General features: G+C 36.2%; 1 protein-coding gene across 4 annotated transcripts in view; it reads right to left on the bottom strand.

Moving 5' to 3' along the window:
• Positions 1–12,895: 12,895 nt before the first annotated feature.
• The window catches only part of LOC134537602 (hippocampus abundant transcript 1 protein), a 73,236-nt gene continuing 63,038 nt past the window's right edge, over positions 12,896–23,093 (bottom strand). For all 4 annotated transcript variants that reach the window (XM_063378199.1, XM_063378200.1, XM_063378201.1 and 1 more), the window contains one exon: positions 12,896–22,467. In XM_063378199.1, coding sequence (XP_063234269.1) covers positions 22,370–22,467 — 98 coding nt within the window. In that variant the 3' untranslated portion in view covers positions 12,896–22,369. The remainder of the gene's footprint in view (positions 22,468–23,093) is intronic.

The following is a 23,093-nucleotide window of genomic DNA, read 5'->3' as shown; positions in this document are numbered from 1 at the left end:
CAAACATTTTAAATTAAGAAATACGTAAATTGAGTATTACTTTTCAATTCTTTCAAATAAGGGAACACAAACTTTGCGCAGTATGTTAATTACACACTTTTCTTGAAAAAATTACGAAAATACGAATGGAAACTCAATTGTATTCATCAATAAACGGCCAATTAAAGACAATTGAGCGATTTCCACTACTTTCAAAAAATATAAAACCTTTTAGTTAACAAATTCCACCCATTACATCTTAACTATTTATTACAGTGTAAGGAAAAAAAAAAACTTATGAAAAATTGTATTAAGTAGTATTTTTAATAAAATCAATTATCATAAAACTCCACATTAACAACTACTCAGCCTGTTGGCTCTTTTTGTCAACCATACAGAATCCGAAATACAGCCACAAGAAAGGTGTTTCCTTCTAGCAAAGTAAATTTATTCATTAATTTCTACGACACAAAAATATTCTTTGCTCATCGTATAAAACTTATTATTCAACATTATTGAGTAGTTATGTGTCTATAGGGGTCTACTTCTTATGGCCCCTGTTGGTGAGCACTCTGTGTTATATGGTGGAACTTCTTTGAATTTGTAGTTGTTACTGGGCGCCACTCCTACATAGACTTTATCTTTGTTATCAAAGAAAACAAGTGAAATGGAATACATAAGAGAAAAACAACACTTCAGATCTAATGTTTAAAGCTGGGTTTACGATTGATTTCCTTAAGAATTATAACTTAACATCGAGCACACGATTAAGTCAAAACTACATTTTCCAGTTTATGATTGACATAGAAGTCGTTAATTCTAACCAATCACAGCACAAACACATGGTCGGCCATTGTTCGAAACGGAGAAGCAGGTTTGAAATAGGTTATTGACAAATGGGATATCTATTTTTCGAAATGGATGATGATTACAAATGACAAATATACGAATTCTAACCCAAAATACTGCCTCGCTCGGTCCAATAATAAGACAAAAACTTCTGGTTGAAAGGTTCCGGTTTGTTGTGATTGGTCGCTTCCCTTAAGTCTTAACGAAAAATATAAAATATAACCATTTGTGTTAAGTCTTAAGTCATCATATGGTTCGCACACGACCCGTCAAAATTCACACACGACAATCATAAACCATTCCACTAGTTTACATAGTCATATGGTATGTACACGACTAAGTCTTAAGTATTAATTCTTAATTTTCAATCGTAAACCCACCTTAAGAGGAGTGAAAACATGGAGAAATTAGGGTTACTGAACATCATACACAATATAAAATAATAGTAAAATAAAATATGATTAAACAGATAGTCTTTAATAAAACAGAGGTGCCCTCAAGAGCGGGGGGGGGGGGGGGGTAACGACGCAGACTGCGTCATTAAAATTTCCGGGGGGGGGGGGGGGGGTGGTTAAAAGACGAGAAAAATGTATATATTATTTACATAATTATAGCTTCTAATGTGAAAATACGTTTCTGGTGCTTCCTCAACAAAAGCAGTTTGGCATCTGTCGGTTCAGGATGGAAATATTACCTGAAATGACCAAAATTATTATTATTAGAAAATCAGTTTTAATTAATGCAAAATGTGATAAAATATAATACGAAAAAAGTATAATATTATAAAATAATTGAGTAAATCATTGATAAAATGGCATAAAAAAAATTTTTTTTGGGGGGGGGGGAATCATTAGGTTAGGGGGGGGGGGTGAGTCATAGTCTTTGGGGAGGTTGCGGGGGGGGGGGGCACCTCTGAATAAAATAAATATATATAAATTTTGTCTTGGAAAGTGGTATATAATTATGTCTCTAAAACAAACATTAAATATGTTGCACACATGAAACTACAACAAAAGTTCATTAATTCAGTTTATTCTGTCTGTTGCACTCACTCTTAGATAGAAGAAAATATGTAAAATATAGTTTATTAACATTAAATTTTAGTTTAAAACAATATACCTCGGCTTAATTCAGTATGTTGGGTGGGAAGAACAACATGAGATTCCAGTCTCATTTCACCTTTGGGTCTGAACTGGGATATGTAAAAAGAATATTAATTGGTTTCAAATGTTTTCTCTGGAGGGCTTTACTTAGTTTTGACAAAATAATGTTTTTATTCGTAGTTAGCAGGTTTGAATTACATTCGGTGCAGGAAAACGGTCTTTTACGACGGAGAATTATGAGTCTGTTTTACTCACGTCAGGATTCACACCTAAATACACATCAGTGCGGATGTGCCCTATATTAATCACATACATTTACTTACACGACGATTTAAACATCCTTACACCTGGATGATCTAATTTAGCTTTTCAGATTATCTGATTTATAAGGGATTTCAACCCGGGCTATATCGCCAACGCCGTCACCATTCCATTACTTTTCTTAACTCTTCTTCTAAAAACGCTTAACTTAAGTAACTCGGCCTCTCATTGGCCGGAGTACAAAGACCGTTAACGTAAATTACACATCAAAACAAAATACTGACTTACAACAATATATCTGAAAACATTAAAATGTCACAAATTTAAAATGTTAATTTACAACAATTAACATCCTTTTCTATAAAATACGTGGAAAAAGTTTCATTTGCCGTTAAAGTCGCCCAAGGCAATTATTGCTTGAAAGTCAGTTAGGGCTACGTCAAAGAGTGTAGCACACGTAGATACGTCCAACTACAAATATAGAGCATTAAACACGAAAACATAAACAAATAACAATAAATATATTAAAATGTTATTAAAATTAAAATAATTCACTTTCTATGCATGGGATAGTCATGTAACAGCACATTATATTTTTTTTAAAATTCGGTGTTGTCTTTTTTATCTTGTAAAATATTGAGTCCCTATGAAAAAAAATTTGGTTGTTGTTGAATGTCTTCTTGACTAAGGGCGCGGTTACACGGGACCCTGAACTACTTCAGGTGAACATGTTTAAGTAAACACGTTTACAAACGCGAAAGTGTGCGGTTACACGGTAGTTGCTGAAAAGTGTGTTTAGCTCTAAAACCGATTGTCTACTGTCAACGAATGACTGTGTTGTTGATCTCTATTTTTTAATTGCATCCAGAAAACGCGGGATTTTCTCACTTGTTTATACAGCATTATCAGCAGAAATGAAATGTGTTTACATATTACTCAATATTTTTTTACAAATCGGGAATTCAAACATGCACAGTAAAATTTTTAAACTTATTTTTTATTATTTTTTGAGCGAGAGTACCTATCTCAGTTTTAAGAAAATTAAGGTCAGGATAAATTAAAAAATATGTATAATTATCTGTTGGTTTTTTTGTTGCATTCGGTAAAATATTACTCGAACTTGTGCCAGAAACACTTTCCATCTAGAATTTCTGCAAAAGACTGTTTATATTCTAACCAGCCAATCAGAGGCTAATGTAGAAGATATGTCGATCTGAACTACTTTGCCAACCTGTTTAAGTTAAATGAGAAATGGCCTCGAACGAAACATGTTCAGACTGTGTGTAACCGCACTCAACAGCTGAACATGTTCACCTGAAGTAGTTCAGACTCCCGTGTAACCGCGCCCTAATATTAGATCTGGAAAGGCCCCTTCCATAAATTTCAAGATTTTGTAGTGTGCCCACAATATGTTTTTTTTAATTTTTTTTTTTTTTTTTTTACGTGACGTCTAATAAATCGATGAACGCCGGCTGCACGCACAAAAAAGTGTCCCACTACGGATGTGTCCTGTTTGTTCATTGTACGCATGCGTGGCATCTCTCTTCCACTCGATTGGAACAACCATCGATTTGACTTTTCAATCATATTTTCGTTGTTTGAATTATTAATATTATGTAATTTAACGATCGTCCACCAATTTTCAGCACAATCGGTACAGTTATTTAAAAATAATGTTGAATATTCAAATACGTTTTGAACCAACAATACATAATAATTCAAATTACACCCGGGATCTTTTGCACAATGTTTTAAAAAAATATTGTAACACATTATAAATAAGAATCCCGGTAGCTGCGAAATTTTGTTTGTACTTGTGAAAATAAATACGGCACACGCAACATTTCAAAAGTAATAACTATATTTGAATTAATGAATGCAAATAAAAGTAAATTTATTAATTAAATTGTACATTTCATTTCACTCCTTCTTTGTATCAATACAAAATAGTGATAATTCGATAAAAATGATTCAATTTTATTCATAAAAGTATGCAGAGGTAGATATTATCATACAAAAGACAGAAAAATTAAAAAAAAAAAAATTCTTCTTCAAAGAATATATTTTTAATGCCTAAATGGTTTGGTTGCAAAAACCTATTAGAAAATTACGTCTATTGCTAATTAATTCATTATAAACCTTAAAAGTTATATGATACACACAATTCATGTTTACAATTATATTCACGGTCGTTAGATTTTTTTTAAATGGGGTTTGAAACGTTGTACTTACGTAATGAGGGACCCCGAAAAAATTAGTATTTTTCCGGCCCTGTTTACTCTACATTTGTTGTAAACACTACTGTGTACACCACACATGTGTGTACATGCTACCATTTTTAAGTCGCTCAGTCCTGAAAACAAATGTGTTCCTCGTGTAGATAATGCTGCAAACTAATTTAAACTATAAAATTTTATCTCTTTAAAGACATCGTATTTCCAGTTATTTCCCGTTCTGTGTAAAGACGCACTGTGACTGAAATTAATTACACTGCTTTGTTAAGTAATTATTTAATTAAATTTGCTTTATTTTTAACTTATTGCATACAGCAAAGTGATTAGATACGATAATACACAATCATGTACTCAGATAAAAAGGATGTTGGGAAATTAAAAACAGCTTAATACCAGTAGCAAATTTTAATAAATGTAAAATAAAATAATTCTTACAAAAATTTCAGTTATCCATATAAAAAAATTAAAATAAATTACACACATGTATGAAACCATAGATTCAATTCTTCATTATTAAAAAGTTCGTAAAATACAATGATAACATTTCTAACAAACTATATAACCAAATTAATTTACCTACATTTTAGTCCTTTCCATATGAGTCCAATGACAGGGACAAATTGTTATACTCGGAAGGGGCAAAAAAAAAAGCAAGCGATATGTTAGATCACATCTGCATTCTTTAATGAATCGTGGTGTGCCTCACAGCTTGAAGTTTTTCCATTGCCTTTACAACTTTTCTTGCGATGGAATACAAAAATAAGCTGCGCTGCGGCGTGAAAGTGCTGTTAGAGGCTAGTGCTGCTTTCTGCCTGTTGCCAGTTTCCAACAGCGACGTAACTAGGTGGGGGAAAAAAAAGGGGGGGGGGGGGACGGGGCTTGTGTTACGAGCGCCGCATTTGGGGGGCGCTGAACTGGCAGTAATTTCTACTATATATATTAACTGGAATATTGTAGTGTTACAATTTAAAAAAATCGGAGGGCACTGAATTATTTGTATTGAAATACATGTATATCGTCAAAAAAATTGTAAAACATACTTTTCGAGTACTATCCAACTTGCGATTTATTAAAAAAAAAAATGAAACGACTGAAAATAAATATATTTATTTACCATCTTAGTTCAATCAAAAATATTTGGAACTATGGAATTAATATGTGGTAGTGAAATGAGGCGTTGACGGGAAAGGTTATAAATTGGTTGATTTGAAAAAAAAAAAAAAAAGGACACCAAGATGAATTCTTGCTCCGGGTGGAAAATAGTCTAGTTACGTCACTGGGTTCTAATGGGTTATAATGGATACTAAATAGATTGTTAATCGCGTTTGGATTCTAGGGGTAACAGGTAAGAGATCGTGTATTAGACAGTGCAGCGACCACAGTTAATTTGAAATTTTTAAATTAAAAAGAAAAAGCTTAAGATCAGTGAATTGTGATTGCACTTTTTTTTTTAACCTAGGGGATTTCTAAACTTTTACTTCAGCGTTTTAAGTTTCTCTGGTTTATAAGTGATTATTCACTACTTTGTTTTCCAGTCTCTTTCAGAACCTATTTATGGTGAAGCCAGTCATTAGGTCAATTTCCCGTCACTATCGTTTCACAGATTGATGATCACAGATCCAAACTAGAGAACTAGGAGGTGCAGCGGAGTCGGAGCGGAGACGCTACTGCTCAGGAGGTAGATAGGAGTTATCGGGACGAGACGGCGGTGGGAGTGGAGGAAGGTAAGATTGGTTAGGTGGCGGCGGTGGAGGAGAGGCCTGTGAAGGAGTTGGCGAGGGAGCAGGGGGTAGAGGAGAGGATGGAGGAGATGGTGTGGTGCTCGGTGAAGGAGGCGTCGGAGGCAGCGACGATGCGGGAGGCACGTACGTGTTCGCAGGGGTGGAAGGTGGTGGAGGTGGTCGGGTGGGTGGGGGAGAGGTTTCAGGTGGTGGAGACGAAGATGAAGGCGAGGACTTTTCCTCTGGCGGCGACGACGGAGGAGGTAGCGACGGAGGGATGTAAGTGCGTTCTGGGGCAGAAGGAGGTGGTGATGGTGGGGCAGAAGTAGATGGTTGCGACGAGGGTGGCGGCGTCGGAGGAAACTGGACCGCTGGGCGCTGATACTCGTAGCCAACATCACGCTTCTTCAGCGTCTTTCCTGCCTGGGATGAACCAGCAATCGCCGCTAGGAGAGCCAACGTTAGCTGTAGATAAAAAAAAAAAGTCATGTAAACAAACCACTTCCTCGCATAACATTTATTTTTGTTAGACTACGTCGTTTATAAACTCAAAATTTATTTTATTCAAATAGTTATAGTGCTAAAGTAATCAATGTTAATTTAAAGTAGGCAATAAAATATTTTAATTAGATTTGGAGAGCAAAAACTATCTTCTTTTTTTTTAGTTCATTGGGTTAGGTTAACGAAATTAAAAAAAAAAAACTGTAAAAAATATTTTAACGGTTTTTTGGTTAGTATTTTTGTGGGCTAATCAAAGAAAGATAGTTGAAAAATGTAAAATTTTTAGATTTTAGCCATGGAATATATTTCACTCTAGAATACCTATTACTTTCACATCAGAATACTCAAAACCTTTAAGGGCCATAGCCCTTGGGTTGTCATTGGTTCATTTAGGCACTAGAACTGTAATTACAAACATGTTAGTTTGCTTTTCAAAAATGGAGACCACAACAATTTACCGTTAATTAAATAATTCTTACAATCACTTATGTGTAAAAAATTTTTTAAAAAAATGACAGCACACCAATTTATTGCATATTAGCCTTTATAAATCTACGATTTGTTTTGCTATCCAATTGCTAACCAGTTGACTTCAAATTTAGAACAGACACTCACTCCATATACTAATATCTCCATAACTAAACACGGTTTTTCTCTAAATTCTAAAGCATTTGTTAATAACTCATTTACGCATTAAATAGCAATTAAAGTAAAATAGAAACCCAAAAATCTCGTTTTAAAGATATTTTTTACAACACTAGGTGAAGCTCATTCCGATAGGATTACTTGGCATAACTTGTCTCCCGGATTTTCGACGATATTCATATATTAACCTACTTCAATATTTGACTGTAGGCTATCATTTAACCACGATCCTATATTTAGGTCTGTCATTCATTGGCATGACCAGTCGGCTTAATGAAGTTCGTGGCGACTAGAGCCCTTCGTGGTATGAATATTCCAATGTCATTCCGGCCGTATGAAGGTCTTCCTGTTCGGTACACGTCTGTTGTAAAAGCGCCCTCGGAAAATGCGCACTTTTACTACTGCAATAATTTTTTTCCGCCCGTTCACCATTAAAATACCGGCCATTTCTGCGAATGTTAAGTCTGCCGTGATATTGGTGTTCGCCAAATCTGTAATCACAGAATCGTGCTCACTAACGGTCGCCCAAATTTAAACGTGGGAACGAGCAACAACCGACCGTTAACTCTGCACTTCACACTAGACGGCTGGTCGCTGGTGCTCCTGACTAGCTCCGAACATCTGAGCTCGTCCCGTCACCTGCTTACCCCGCGCAGTGTTTGATTGTCACTGCCACTTGAGTAGCTCTCCGAAGCCCGTCAAATTCAAATTAACACGCCACTGTTTCGCGCCTGTTACTTTGCAGTGTTTCGTTTCCGGGCGTATGTTGCTTAACAAAAGTTTGCTTGTTTTGACATCTCCTGCTACCCATTCAATTTATGACTCGCAATCTGCCAACATTTTGAATGTATGTATGTATTTATGTATACACACACACATACACACCTTGGACGCACCAGACACTACGTCCCCTTGGAAAAAAAAATGCAATTTTAACCATAAAATTGACTATCGTTTGACGTTATTTTTATTGACAGATATATTTAAGACTTTTTTCAAAGTAAATTGTATATTTTTTTCCCCCATTCTGACATCATACGAAGAGCTTCCATTTAAAAAAGATAACGTCACCCAGATTAATTGAATACAATGGTTGTGTACTATGAATTTATTTTATTTTTTTAAATAAATAGGATACTTCAAAATCTGTTAACTAAAAATTACATACCCATATCGATGGCCTCATTTTAGACGTCATTTCCTTCACTGACGACTGACTCGTGTGACCCGACAGAACTTCGCGGTCTTCTTATTTCACTGGCGGTGTTTTACGAAGAGTGTTCGAGGCACGAGGTCTACGGCGACACTCGAGCGGTGCCTGCGGAACACCGAGTGATGTTCCTCCTGCCGAGCTGTTGACTTATATACTTGAAGAGCCAGGCGAGACCAAGAGCTGAAGGTCACTGCACGAGAAAGCATGTTTAGTAAATGTTACAACCTCTAGAAAGAATAGCCGAACAGTTTTTTTTTTCCTTCTTCTTCTTCCCGAAGTGCTAGTTACTTGTGAGGACGTGAACGGGTGGGGGGCCGGGGTATTTCTGTTTGCCCTGCCCATTCATACGAAACAAGGCCCGAAATATTCCGGAGCCGTTACAACGTGTTCGCACCCTTCTGAGTGGCGAGTGTGTGCCAAGGTCAGGGGAACCACAGTTACCGCGGAGTGTTTAGCAGCTCGCGATGAGGCAACGCCTCGGGCACGAACTCGCTGCAGAGGTAGCTGCGCGTGCACACAGTCATCTGTGCCTCCGTCGTCAGATACGGACACAAAAATGAGACCAAAACCCATGCAGTTACATGCAGTGTTTAAAAAAATAAATAAATAATTTATGCTATTGTATTCGGTCCCTTTTTGACCACAAAAGATAACACAGAAAAATATATGTAGTCTAACAATTTATTTTGTCTGTACAGTATGATGAAAGGTGCGCTAAATCTATTTTAATGTTACCCAAGGGTTGTCAAAATTGTAATGCCATTATTTTAACGTATTTTTTTTTAAAAAAGTTGTAATTATAAAGTCTACTTTGGCACACCAATACGCTTAGTACACCCTCTGATGTTCGCGAAAGTTAATATATACGGGTTCATGTTGCCACATGCATGAGTACATGCACGTTGGACTTCCAACCTATTAAATTTCCAATATGTAATGCGAGCTTATTTTACTGTCTTTCTGGTGCATAGTAATATTTCACCCTCAACGTCCCTAAAGAAACATAACCTCAAAAATGCAGTCAATATTCCGAAATAGGTTTCTGCGTTGAGGCATTTAAATGCGACGCGGTCGGTTGTCCTGTTATTCGGCTAGCCCTGATAAATAAATAGCTAGGTTTTAAAAAAGGGGGAAAAGTTTTACATATTTTTCCCTTGAATAAATACTTTTCTTATATTTATCACACACTGCCAATTTTAAATAATTCTACACAATATTTTGTGTCCGAGGTTCTTATAACAAGTATATTCGCAACAGGAGAGCACGTGAATTTGCTCGTTACCGAGGTTAGATGTTTACACATCACTGGCAGACTCGCTAGCAATTTTTTTTTCCTGAAGTTTTGCAAACTGTATGTGTGCCCGGGCCTTACATGTTCCTTGCCATTACATACGCAACTTATATAAGAAAGCCAAAAATGTTTATAATGTTGTTTTAACTGGCCTCTGTTCCACAAATATTTGTTTGATCGAAATTTAATGTTCATTCTGAAAATTCATTGCACTTTATAGCGTTTAGTAGACGACCTCAAACGAATTTTATTTTTATTTAATTTTTTTTCCAATGCACCAACACGCGAAAACTGAATTCTAACGCACATTTCATTCAGTAACATCGCGCCCGTGACGCGACGGAATTAGGGGAAAAAAAAAAAAAAAAAAACCTTTCTAACCTGGAATTATTTCACGTCCGCCATTTTCGTCGCTCTGACATCACAGACGTGCGTGGAACGTGATTGGTTAGGGGAAATATTTAATTCGCGTCGCGCTAAACGACCACGACACCGATCCCGCCTCGTCAGGGGTGTACGTGTATTAGTGAAGCGGAATGATAGGCGCGACGCTCGCTGGTATTTATAGCACTCTATTGCCTCTAAGCGCATGGCTCTGAACTGGCGCGCAATCTTCTCGTCGTCACAGGATAATAACTGTGAAATTTAAGCGGTGGCCGTAACATTGTATGGCCGAGAAATTAAGATAAAGGTGTAATGCAAGTCCCCCTAAGCACTTTCAAGAATCTGTACTGGTTGTTTTACGCCTAAAAATTACTCTGAAAACACGCGTTTTATCCTTTTTAACTCTTCTAAAAATACAGTTTAAAAACTTAAATGTTTTCCGTAAGCAGACCCCACTCGGATATCTTTAGTAGTTTTGAAATCGCCTTGTTTTTCCTGAAGTTCTGCACACGGTGTGCAGACCTTCAGAACCCACGCGATTTTAATACTGCTCATGACATCCTAGCAGCATTAAGAATTCGCTGAGGGCGGTTCGGTAGGATTGTTTCTGTATTTCGAATTTTTAGAAGAGAAAAAATGGTTTAAAAAACGTGAGATTCCTGAACACTCTTAAGGGATGAAACACCCAGTACCTACAGATTCATTAAAGCTCTCAAGAGACTTGCATTACACCTTTATTTTCATTTCTCCGCCATATAATGTCTATCGTACTATTGTGATTCCAGCATGAAGCTCACTTGACGAGGGTCAGTGATCCCATCCCCTTTACCTGACTCAGTTGGTAGCTAAGAGGTTATTAGGCCACTGTAATCACTGCACTTAACCATTATAAATTATTTGATGAACATAAACGTTTCTAAGGACACATTACACAGGTCTAACAGTACAGAACGACAACCTATCTCCTCAACTGGGTTGGGTGTTGCATACTTACCTGACTGCATGAGTCCTGAAAATCAAATAACAATAATTCATAAAGTGTTAAACATGTGTTTCAAAGTACAAATAACAAGTATAAAATTTAAACATTTACAGCATGTTTGCATTAGTAAATACAACATATGTACCAATTATATAACCCATGACTGAGTTAACTAACTTCTGACGAAGAAAGTTAAATAAGTCCAAGAGGTCAAGTTTTGGTATGCACCTTTCTTAGTCATCATGCATTAAAATTAAGACCAAGGTTTTTACAGCATTCATAACATTTAATATTTAATGAATGATTTATAAAGATCACTACACAAGTAATAAGTTGGGCACTTTGGGCTTACATTGAGGATGTGGTACTTGCAATGTCTGCTTAGTGTGTGCAAGACAAGGCCAGAATACAGAACTCACATAATATGTCTACATGCTAGTTATCAGTCAACCATAGCAGTTTCAACTGTGCAGAAATAATTATGTAAACTCAGTTTCTCCAACTACAAAGTGAAATAAGCCTTTTGTCAAGCTTATATTTTTTTCCCTCAATGATCACTTCTGTCTGTAGACCATAGTGTCCAAAATCTTTAGCCCTAACATTTAATTTGATCTCCAAGTAAATTTACCTTAAAAGTTCAAAGACAGCAAAACACACTTTTTGACTGAAGGTAAGATATAAAATTCGAAAAACAAATAAAAAGGTTTTTATGCAAGATCTCTAATAAATTAGCCAAACATTCGCCAATTGTACTGCTCATGCACAAAGCGTTGTTGGCCGGCAAATCGGAAACCAAACAATATAATACCCGAATTTACCAATTACTTGCACACTATCAGTCATTACTAAGTAGTTTCAAGGATTATTAGTGAAATTTAAGGAATTTTTAAAGCCCTTATTTAATTAAAGACAAATTAAGGTGCTGTTAAGGATATTAAAGAGGCATGCGAACCATGCAGGAGCAGTGTGTTCACGACTCTCAACCAGGACGGCTGCAATTGTGAAACTGCGAGGTCCATCACCTTTTGAGTCAAGTCCCGACCATCCACTTCATGTCGCATCTTTTCCATCCAGTATACACCCAGAGTATCCTCGTAGGGCAATGAACCTGCTGCCTACGTTACTGCCACTGGTGACGTCATGACCCTGAGGACAGTCTCACGCTAGTGCAAGACACTGCACCCTCTCAGAGTTACCACAAACACTTAGTTTATCCCAACTCACCATCAGTCATCTTGACATCCAGGGGTGGGTTAAGGTCCAAGCAAACTCCCAGAGCTCCGCGACGGCCTTTTTATTACTGACGCACACCTGTAGCATCAGCATGTCAAAAGATAAATCAGCACTCTTGTCAAAATTTTAAGTTCCAGGTAGGCTTGAGAACACGCTACTTTACGGGTTATTCCATACACCCCCTTCCCAACTCATTACCAGAATTCTAGAGTGCCGTAAAGTCCAGGTCCACCACTGCTGTCAACCCAGTAACTCCACCTCCAACAAGGCCGGAGACATCATTTATTTCACTGAAATATCTCAAATTTTCACAACGTGCATGATGAACATGACCCTACCTTAATAACTCAATTTTAATATCCTTGCTTGGCAAAACCTATGCTTGCGTGTTTTACGTCAGTTCAATCTGTCTTGTTTATGGTGTCGCTGCCAGCACACACACTAGGGTTAGGAAAACGCAAGGGGGTGGGGGGAGAGGAACAACTGCACAGTAAACAAATTTCTTGGGCAAAAAGCTTTATTTAATACTAACTTATTTACACAACTTGTCAGGTGCACAGTTCATGCAATGCATTTTCATTGAGTGTCATCTACTTACAGTTCAAATGTGTAAGCATCAATCATCACTCCATATCTCCACATGGATTAATGAAAATTAATTGTCAACAGGTTTCCTACATACATTCTTTAAAACAACTAAAAAATAATTAACATCTTAAACAGTAAGATGATTATTATCACATGAAAATCAAACAAGACCATCTCAGTATTTTTTTTTTTCAATTAAATTAATGAGTTTAATTTAAACACAGATATTTTATAAAACATTTATTTGTAAGCATACAATTATTTTTTTTTGAGATACTGGCTGCCAAATATTTGCTTATAAGAACAGAAAATATTCCTTTAATTATCAAGAATCTCTGCTTGCACAATAAGTGATGTTCATAAGATGTATACAAACAAATTTTTAAACGTGATAAAACAAACACTTTAAATTTGAAAGGTTCAATACATGAAGACAAAGTTATAACATTTTTTTTGCATGAAACCAATGTTGCTTCTTATTAATAGAAATCATTAATTAATGTTAACACGAACCATGACTGGAAAGTGTCCAATGACAAACACTACAAAGTATAATTCCACAATTCACTAAATACTGATAACTAAATACATCAATATGTCCACAATAAATTTGATTAAATCATTTGGCCCAGGAAGAAGAGGAGAGAGACCTTACGAAGTGTATGCTTGGAGTGTTACTAATGACAATCAACAACAACAACAAAAAAAATGCATTTCGTGTGTACAATGAACATCTATTCGACAACCATGATCTAAGAATTCATGGCACAACTAAAAAATAAATCACAGCTACACTTCTAAATTAGAAGGTACCCAGTGGGTGCTCGCTAAGTATCTTACCCTCCACCACCTTACGCAAGCCTCACAGTATTTCCGTCAGCTACGAAAAAACAACTAATGTCACCTGCAGGTAAAACCACGAGCTGAGATAAGATTTCACACGTTAAATACTTCTGACTGGGTATCCAGCCACCTAACACAATATCTCTTTCAAACACAAACAAACCTGTACCTAAAGAGTTTTTTTTTTCTTTTCAAGTTTTAAATCTTTGGAAACTGAACCCCCCTCCCACCATCAAGGAATAAGACCAACATTAGAATTCTTCGTAAGCAGCAATGTCCTCATCAGGATGCAGTTTTCATTCGAAAGTGAAATAGTGAAAGTTGGCTTTGGCTTAGTCATGTGTAAAAACTGTTAAGCGCGTCAAACTTTCATCTCGACGCGTGGCTGAGTCGCCAGGAAGCTTGACCAGAACGGCTCTTCTAAAAAATTTATTCTCCATAACAAAACAAAGCAACGATGACAGAGCAAGATGGTTTGTCCTACTAGGGCTGATGTGATGGCGCTCTATCAATCGTCACACACTATCTACACAAGCCCGATTCACTCAAATGTAAACGTAATATGCATTGTAAAAATGATTGGAAAAAACAGGGATTCAACTACTTAATAAATGGCAATAGTACATTAATTTTTCTTTGTATACCTTAAAGATACACCACCAAACTGAAATGATTGTGCTGAAACAGCATCAGACTGGTAAAAGCAACAACTAAATTTTTTCTTACTGTGCCCCAAATTATAAATGGCCCAGTAGAAATTCATTCTGATAAGAAATACAAATAAAAAATTATAATAATATATAATCACTTTCCATAAATAGTTGTTGCATATTTTAAACACTGTAAATTATTTTTTTTGCAAGCTGTTTGGTAGTGAATTCAATTTTGTTTAACTATGCATTTGTTTATGATCAAATCAAACTTTAATTTACATAACTATTATTATTAAAACTGATTTTTAATACTAGCCATGCTATGGTATAACATGCACAAATGAAGCATCTTCTAAACAAAAGAGTTTGTTTCCAAAACTGCTACTGGGTACTTTTTTACGGTGCAAATTCTTCAGATTTTAAGCATGCTATTAAGAGAAGAGAAAAAATTCTGCAATATATCGAGCACAAACAAAATATATTATTTTAATAATAAATACCCAGAAAAAATATTTCACACAAGCAACCTTTTATCTAGTAAACCAGCAAATCTGATCTCTATATTAACATTTAATCAGTTAAGCAAAAGAAAAAAGTTACAAACAATACACATATTTACCAACCAACAGCTTTAGAGCTAAAATTAAGAGAACTTAATGGAATTTATCAAAACGTTATCATTCTTTAAATCCTATTAATTTGCAACAAGTCTGTGCAGCAATACCTTTCAGCCATACTTGTACACTAAACCCAAATTTTCAAGAAAGTGAATATTTCCCACATTGCTGTTGTGCAAAACGGTCATTGCATTCATATTTTCTCCAGGAAGGGAGGGGGGGGGGGGGGGGGGGTTAAAATGAGCCACCCCTGAATTTACGAATACAATCCGTGGAACTATGAGCATATGTAAAATCAGAGTTTTAGTGTAGTAAAAGTTACATCACAAATGTTGTTCCTTATCTGTTGTAAATGCAATTTAAAAAAAATTTAAGTAAAAAATGTGTTAATTTTTCATATACAGTACCGTATTTACCTGCAGAAGAGTCGCCCCTGTGTATGGGTAGCAGCTATAATTTAGGTCATAAAAATCCAACTTTCTAGCTGTAAGTGTCACCTTCGAACATGATTCCACCATATATCTCTGTCTACAGAAGAATACAAGTGAAATCTTTGTTCAGTGTCTCAGCTTATTGGTGCATTGTATGGCACTGGTTTTAACCCTGCACCTCTTTTTGTCTGCTTTCTGTGCTACTTTGTTACTGTAGAAGGGAGTTAGAGCCTCTCCCCTATTGCTTTACAACCCCTCCTAATAACAAAAAGATACCCCTTTATCCCTTCTGGCTATTGTATTTTTTTTAAACAAGTCCTCTTTCAGAATAGAGAGAGAGAAAAAAAAAAGGCAGCAAGCTACCCATCATCAGTTTCTTTTATAAAAACTAGCATGTAGGTAACAGGGAGAAATTCATGCAGCTTAAAAGAACGTAAAAAAAGCTGCCCGGCTTTGAAGTGCGGCTTTCAAATCTGCAGTTTAGTCGTGGAATGTTGCATTTTAAAACCGAGAAATAGTATGCAAAAAAAAAATGTTGGGACACAGTTGCGTTTTAAAACCTGTAGAAATATACATGTGAAGATTGTGCCAGTCCACGGACATTTACAAGTACATACGAGGAAAAAGGGAGGGAGGGAGGAAGAACCATCGCCAATGCTACATGGCCACATGCACTCACAGAACATACACACAAACAGGCTAGTTTATTTTTAGATTGCCCCTCTTCCAGCTGAATGCCAGCCCAGCAAGTCACATCGCTTGCCCATGAGGCCATGAGACACGGACTGGGCAACTGGCGGGGCAGCCCGGCAGACTAACTCAATGGCGCCTTTCACAGACTGCTCTGTATTTCAACTAGAGAATTTATACTTACTCGTAACATATTTATTTAAAACCAACACAAGATAATTATTTACACACGTACTCAAAGACACACTGCAATTAATATTTTTTTTTTACTCAAAAACATAAATTCAAATAAGAAATCGCACTACATTTTTTAAAACTAAAAATCGGCATAAAATGTGCTGCCCATACGCGGGTAAATACGGTACATAAAAAAATTCACCCCGTTGATCAAATGTTTATTCAAAGCATAAATCACTAATGAAAAAATTCTTGTGAGTCTGATTTACTTATCATTAAAATTTCTTCAACATGATTAACTGTGTAAATGGTGTCCTAAAATGTATACTATTATTTTATTGAAAACTTAGTTCAGTACATTAGGAAATCATTAAAAAATATCAAATAATATATAACATTATGTTAAAAAAATTTAGCTTCTACAAATTAGACTTGTGTGAACTTAAAGCTATTAAAAGAAATAGTGTAAATTTTCTTCCATCATTTCACAGCATATATATTTATCATTACTAAAAAAATCAATACAAGCATAACACATGAAGCATCTAAATAATGCAAGACAAACCTTTTAACTATCAAGCAGTTTGCGGCAAAATTTGTCTGTATTCTTACACCCCTTACATCCTGTCAGTTGCATCACCTCATAGTTTATACTTAAGGATGGACTGCAAAACCTGCACCACATTTTAATAACCTGAAAATCCTTCATTACAAGCGTTCTGAAGTCTTTAACTCTTTGGTACTGCCAATGTATTTATTGTTGAAATTAGTGAAGGGATTGGGATGGTTCATAAAACACATGAGAAATACATTGGTTCTGCCAAATACAAAGCTGAAGCACACTTTAACAGTTATGGGTTAAACACAAAAATTTATTTCATCATTTAGTTTAAATGCAAAAATTAATTCCATCATGTCAGTCAGTCTCATTTTGTCATGTCACCCACTTACTTTCAAGATCAACATACTGCATGTCAATATATTAAAGTGTGATGCAAAAATAATTGCTAAACAAAAAAAAAATATTTTATTCTCCTTTGGCAATAAATACACAAAATGTGCATATTAAACTCTGAGAGAATTAAAATATTAAATAAAATGACCAAATTCTTTATGATGTTAAAATTTTTTCAAGGTTCTTGAGTGGTTAAAGACATCCACATATCTGAAAACAATGATAACCAGAAAATAAGCTAAAAAAAATCTCTTTGAAAAAAAAAAAAGAAAAAAAAACTTTAAGAATTAATAAATAAAATTGCAAACTAAAATTGGTAGCAAGTTGTCTAAAAGGAAAAATAACAAGATTAACCGCACATACAGCATTCTCTACACATACCTCAAACAAGTTCTGTTCGTAAACCTAAATTGTACCAAATACGTTCCTACCTCCTACAAACATAACTGATTACTCACAAAACAAATTGAACTTTCAGGATGAATGAACAATGTCATGCTAACGTCTTACACTTTGGTGCAAAGACCAATGATGCTTGCAAACGTAAGTTCTGTATAAACACTCAACTTATGAATACACCCTACCTTTAAATACATTTTACTGCTGTACAACTCCACAATCATATTTTACACTTCACATTTACAAAAAATTTACAATAACCATTCATGTTGGTAATGCTGGGATGAAAATATATTAAAACACAACAATATTTTAAGAGGCAAACTCTGTTTTCAAGCACTTACACAGTAGGTACCACTAAAAAAATAAATTCAATAACAAAAATAAAAAATACCATTATTTCTTAAGTATTACAAAAAAATACACAGTAGCATTTACAATATCACAAAACACTTAAAAAGAGACATTGCAAAAAAAATACACATTACAGTGCTGTACCTACATAATCTTTAGGAAAAATGTTCTTCTAAATTTAGAGGAAAAATCCTCAAAATTTTTGACGACAAAAAAAATCGTAAGATAGTGCTCCAACCCAACACACACACAGCATTGGTGTAATGGCACCATCAACTAAAAAGTACCATGATCTTATGTTGACAATAAGTCACAAATAAAATAAAGAGCACTTACTTAATAAGACTGCAAGGTGGAGACTCAGTATGCAATCCCATTCGAAAACGTCCAACTCTCACACTTATCATCCTCGTAACATTTTTAACATCCTCTTTATCCTCTCATTAAACAAAACTTGCGTGCACCACATTCTAAAAAAAAAAAAAAAATTATATGATCAAATACTTAAAAATGCATGACTAATCATGCCATATGCTAACTTGTCTTGGCTATAAATCTTGCTGAAGCAGCCAATTTTATTTAGAGAAGAAAGCAAGTAAATTTCCCGCACCCATCATATTGAGCTTCTTTGGTGGAAAAGATTCACCTAACATTCCACCAAAGAAAACTCTTGTTAAAGCAGCTTTTTTTAAAAAAAATACTCAACATAGAAAACGTGTAAAAATCACAAAATTTATCTAGCCATTTTCCCCCTAATTTTTCACGCAGTTGATACCAAACACTACCATATTGTTATGTACCTAGAACGTAACCTTCAAACATATGATATCTTCTCCCCCACATTACAGTCACTTAAGATCTTTTTAACATTTTACTGTAAAAGAACAATCGAAAGCTATCTGTCAGCCTCTAATTTTTTGAACTTTTGCTCCCCAAATATACAATGACCCTAACAATCCCATGCCATATGCTGATATGTTGCAATAGAAAAACTGAAGGATAGCCATCAGGGGCGGATCCAGGTTTGATTTATGGGAAAAAGAGGAAAAAGGAAAAGAAGACGGGGGAGGGGGGGGGGGGGGGCACATGCCACTATTCCTCCCCTCTATGATAGCCATGGTAGTTTTTGGATGATTACCAGAAGTTTTATCTTTATTTGGCATGAGCTTAGTTGAAAATTATAAAATTTGGAAAAAGGAGGAGAATTAATTGTCAAATTGAACAATGCTTCTCACAGTAATGTTAACTTGTTTATACAAGAATTTTTTCCCCCCCTGGAAATATGAAAATTCAAAGTTACATTCTAAAAGATATTTTGAGTGTGCGCCTGCTATTAATGTTATCGCATTACTGTTGTAGTCATTCCTGAAAACAGACCAGTTAATAACATATTTTTCCGCACCGAAAAATACCGTAATTCAAACCTCCAGTCACACATAATATTGTGCAACTTGCTACGTGCTATGCCTTGCGGGAGTTGAATTAATTAATGAAGAAAGTTAAGACACTAAAATTTTGCACATCCAATTTGGCTTTTGATTACTTCACACTTCACATCACACTGTATCTTTCTCACGACTATCTACGTGATGTGTCTGTCTCGGTTTTCAGTTCCACCGGTTCTCAGAAAATTAACAGACTCTGAGAACAGTTAATATAATACTGGTACCATGGAAAGCTTTACAACTCTTACCCCGGTATACCTCTGGTAAAACCCATTAAAAACCCCCTTGTAAAGTGACATATATTGCCGAAGACCCATGCACACTTTTTCGCCTTTTAACTTCCATTTACGCCTTATTAGACAAGTGAATGTAAAGGTATGTATTTCTTTGAAAATTGCCGGTTGCGAGCAGTCTCCCTCCCTTTTCCATCTTTCACACATTTGGACAGGTGCCCCACCCCACCCCACCCCCGCCATGTAAAGATACCACCAGGATGTGAGTGGATGTATTCGAATGTCAAATAAAAAGATCACAACTTTTTTTTTGTTCATCTTTTCACTTGGAGGGAGGGATGATCATTTTAACTAATCACAGACCTGTGGAAAAATACAGGCTCAATACACTTTTAAAAACCTTATATTAAAAATAAACTACTATGATTTATAGTTGGCTTATTTATTATGTTTTTACTACCACTTTTGCAGCCCTACATAACTTTTAACTGAACAACAAAGGTTGTGTGAATATTCTATTTTAACAGACCTTTGTTAATACATTATAATACATACATAACTTGCAACTGCTTAGTGGTGTTGCTACTGCGATATACATTTTTATTAATTTTTTTCATAATTTACTTAATCTCTTGCAAACCGTTTCTTGGGTGCGACTGGAAATTGTGTGAAGGTTAACCTAGAACCGAGAACTGATTTCTAAGAACTGGAACCTAACTGGAATTGGGAAAAAAAATAGAAACCAATACATCACAACTTCTGTATTTATTGACTACCGTATTTATCACAGAAGGGTCGCCTCTGCATGGGTCTATGGGTCGTCCCACCTTTAATTTTGGACAAACAAATCTAAAATTTTCACCGTAAGGGTTGCTCTCAAATAAGGGTTGCACCATATATCTGTCTTCACGAGAATAGATACAAGTGAAGTCTTTGTTGGAGTGTAAGAAATACAGCATTTGTGTTGACCCTTTGTTAACAACTGGAGAGTGTGAGGCAGCCCTTGTTTTTTACCCCCCCCCCCCCTCCCTTTCATACTTACAACCTCTCCAATTCCTGCACTACCCAACAAAAACATGAAGGAGAAGACTGCTATCTTTTTATACTTGTTTCCTTTTTACCTATTGTATCTTATTTTTTTACCCATCCCTTTGCCACTGAGATAGAGAGAGGGAGAGATAGAGAGAGAAGAGGCAGCAAGCTACTCTATGGAAGTTCCTTCTATGAAAACTGGCACAGCAGAATGTTACCAGCAAACTTGTACAGGGCTGGAGGAATATAAAAAGCCACACTTATAAACATCGATGGCTATAGCTATGTCATGGAATGTTCAGTTGAAAGCATGGGAAATCCCAAGAAAAAAAAACAATGTTGCATTAAAAACACCTGTCAGAACAGACACGTTAATTGGGTAGGATGCCAGTTCAAGGAGTGCAAGATGCCAGTTCACGGTACATTTACAACGATGAGAGGGAGGGAGAACCTTCGACACTGCCACATGGCATAACACACACACAAGCACACACACTCTTGCTCTCTCTCTCTCTCTGGCAGGTTTATTTTTACATTTTCCCCTCCTTGCCACACCTTCACAGCGCAGCAGATACATTATTTGCCGGCACCGACCGACAATATCTGTGCTGCTAACGTAGCTTCACTCTACTGCCGAGATATTTTGATTAAAAAATTATACTTACTCGTGGAGTTATATTGATTAAAAACTAACATAGGTTACTTATCTTTGCACATATTCAAACACACATATTTCTTTTTTTTAAACCCAAAGTGAAAAACCTCGCTAAAGGATTGCACTAATTTTTTTTTTTTTAAACTAAAAATCAGCATAAAATGTGTGACCCATCCGCAGGTAAATACAGTAGCTACGAAACCAGTCTACTCTCACCCTTTTAAGATACTCAATGAGTTGAGTTTCCACATGAACTGTGATCAGGACACTAACGGCAATCTGCCACGCACCACTTCCACACCAGCGCAACGGAATCAACCTTGAAGTCTTATAAAGCTGTGCCCGGCACTTGCGTGCTGCTACACCGAGATGCCAGTAATGCCACAGACACTTCCCGCTCTCTCTCTCGCTGAACCTCGTGTTTTTGGATCCTTCAGACATCACAATACTTCGCAATTACAATACTGAATAAGATTTGTCAGACCAAACCAGCCCTAAGCTGCGGCAGCCCCCGGCGTTGGCCGAAAGAAACACAACCGTGCCTTAATACTGTAGACAACCAACCACACTCCTCCGAAGCGTCCTCGCCCATGATAAGTACAGCAGAACACATTACAATTCTCAACGGTTCAGCTTACGGAGATGCAAACATTAACCAAAAAAAACAAACCATTGCAAAAAACAAAAACGCGTGAAACACGGTGACTTACCGAACACGGGGAGGATACGTCTTTGACCGTGAAAGCAATCTTTGGTAAAAATATGAATCATAAGCACGTACGATAGCAGCTGTGCCCGGTGATGATCACGCAACGTCCGGCGCAAGGATGAACGACGTTCAGTGCGCATCGGCAAGAGGTCCCCAGCATTGCCGGCGGCGAGGCCCAGCGCGGCGACCCGCTCACAGCACGGCAGAGTTGTCGACCAGCGGGGAGAGGGGACTGACCCCGTCGTGCTTCTTGCTCAGCTCCACCTCGTAGTGCAACTCCATCGACAACCCTGCACGCAACCAGCCACTCACGTTGTTTCATCCTTTCACCCGCCCCGCGCTTTCCAAACAACATAGTGGCTACCAACCTTTAAAAACATACGAGTCATCAACTGACAGCGCACTGTACAAAATGATTGTAATGCGAGTTTGAAAGGTCTGGACTCGTTTATTAAATAAAATTTTCGATGAAAGACATAATAAATTATTTTGTCTGGTGAAGATATAAAAATCAACACATTTTTAATAACATATGTAATCAAATATGACTCAATATATATCTATAATTATTCTTTTTTATATTGTTATCTTTCCTGTTTTATGTTATTCTGTGTTTAGATTTCTGTTGATTGCTTGAAATTAGTACTAATATTTATAAAATTAGTAAAATAGTATAAACACAACCAATCAGAAAAAAAAAATTTTAAAAAATTTCAAAAAAAGTAAAAATTGGCAGCAATGAAACACTGTACCTGCTCACATTCATACTGTAGAGAAATTAAAATGAATTCCATTTGGTGCATACAATACACTTTAATTGAAATGGCTAATACCAAATACAAGACAGTACTGCTGTACTGAAAAAAATTATACACTTCAAAATTTTTTGTGAATGTGCATCATCTGAGAGAGAACC

The sequence above is a fragment of the Bacillus rossius genome, chromosome 12, assembly GCF_032445375.1.
Source record: "Bacillus rossius redtenbacheri isolate Brsri chromosome 12, Brsri_v3, whole genome shotgun sequence".
Lineage (NCBI taxonomy): Eukaryota > Metazoa > Arthropoda > Insecta > Phasmatodea > Bacillidae > Bacillus > Bacillus rossius.
This window is presented reverse-complemented; position numbering and strand designations above follow the sequence as displayed.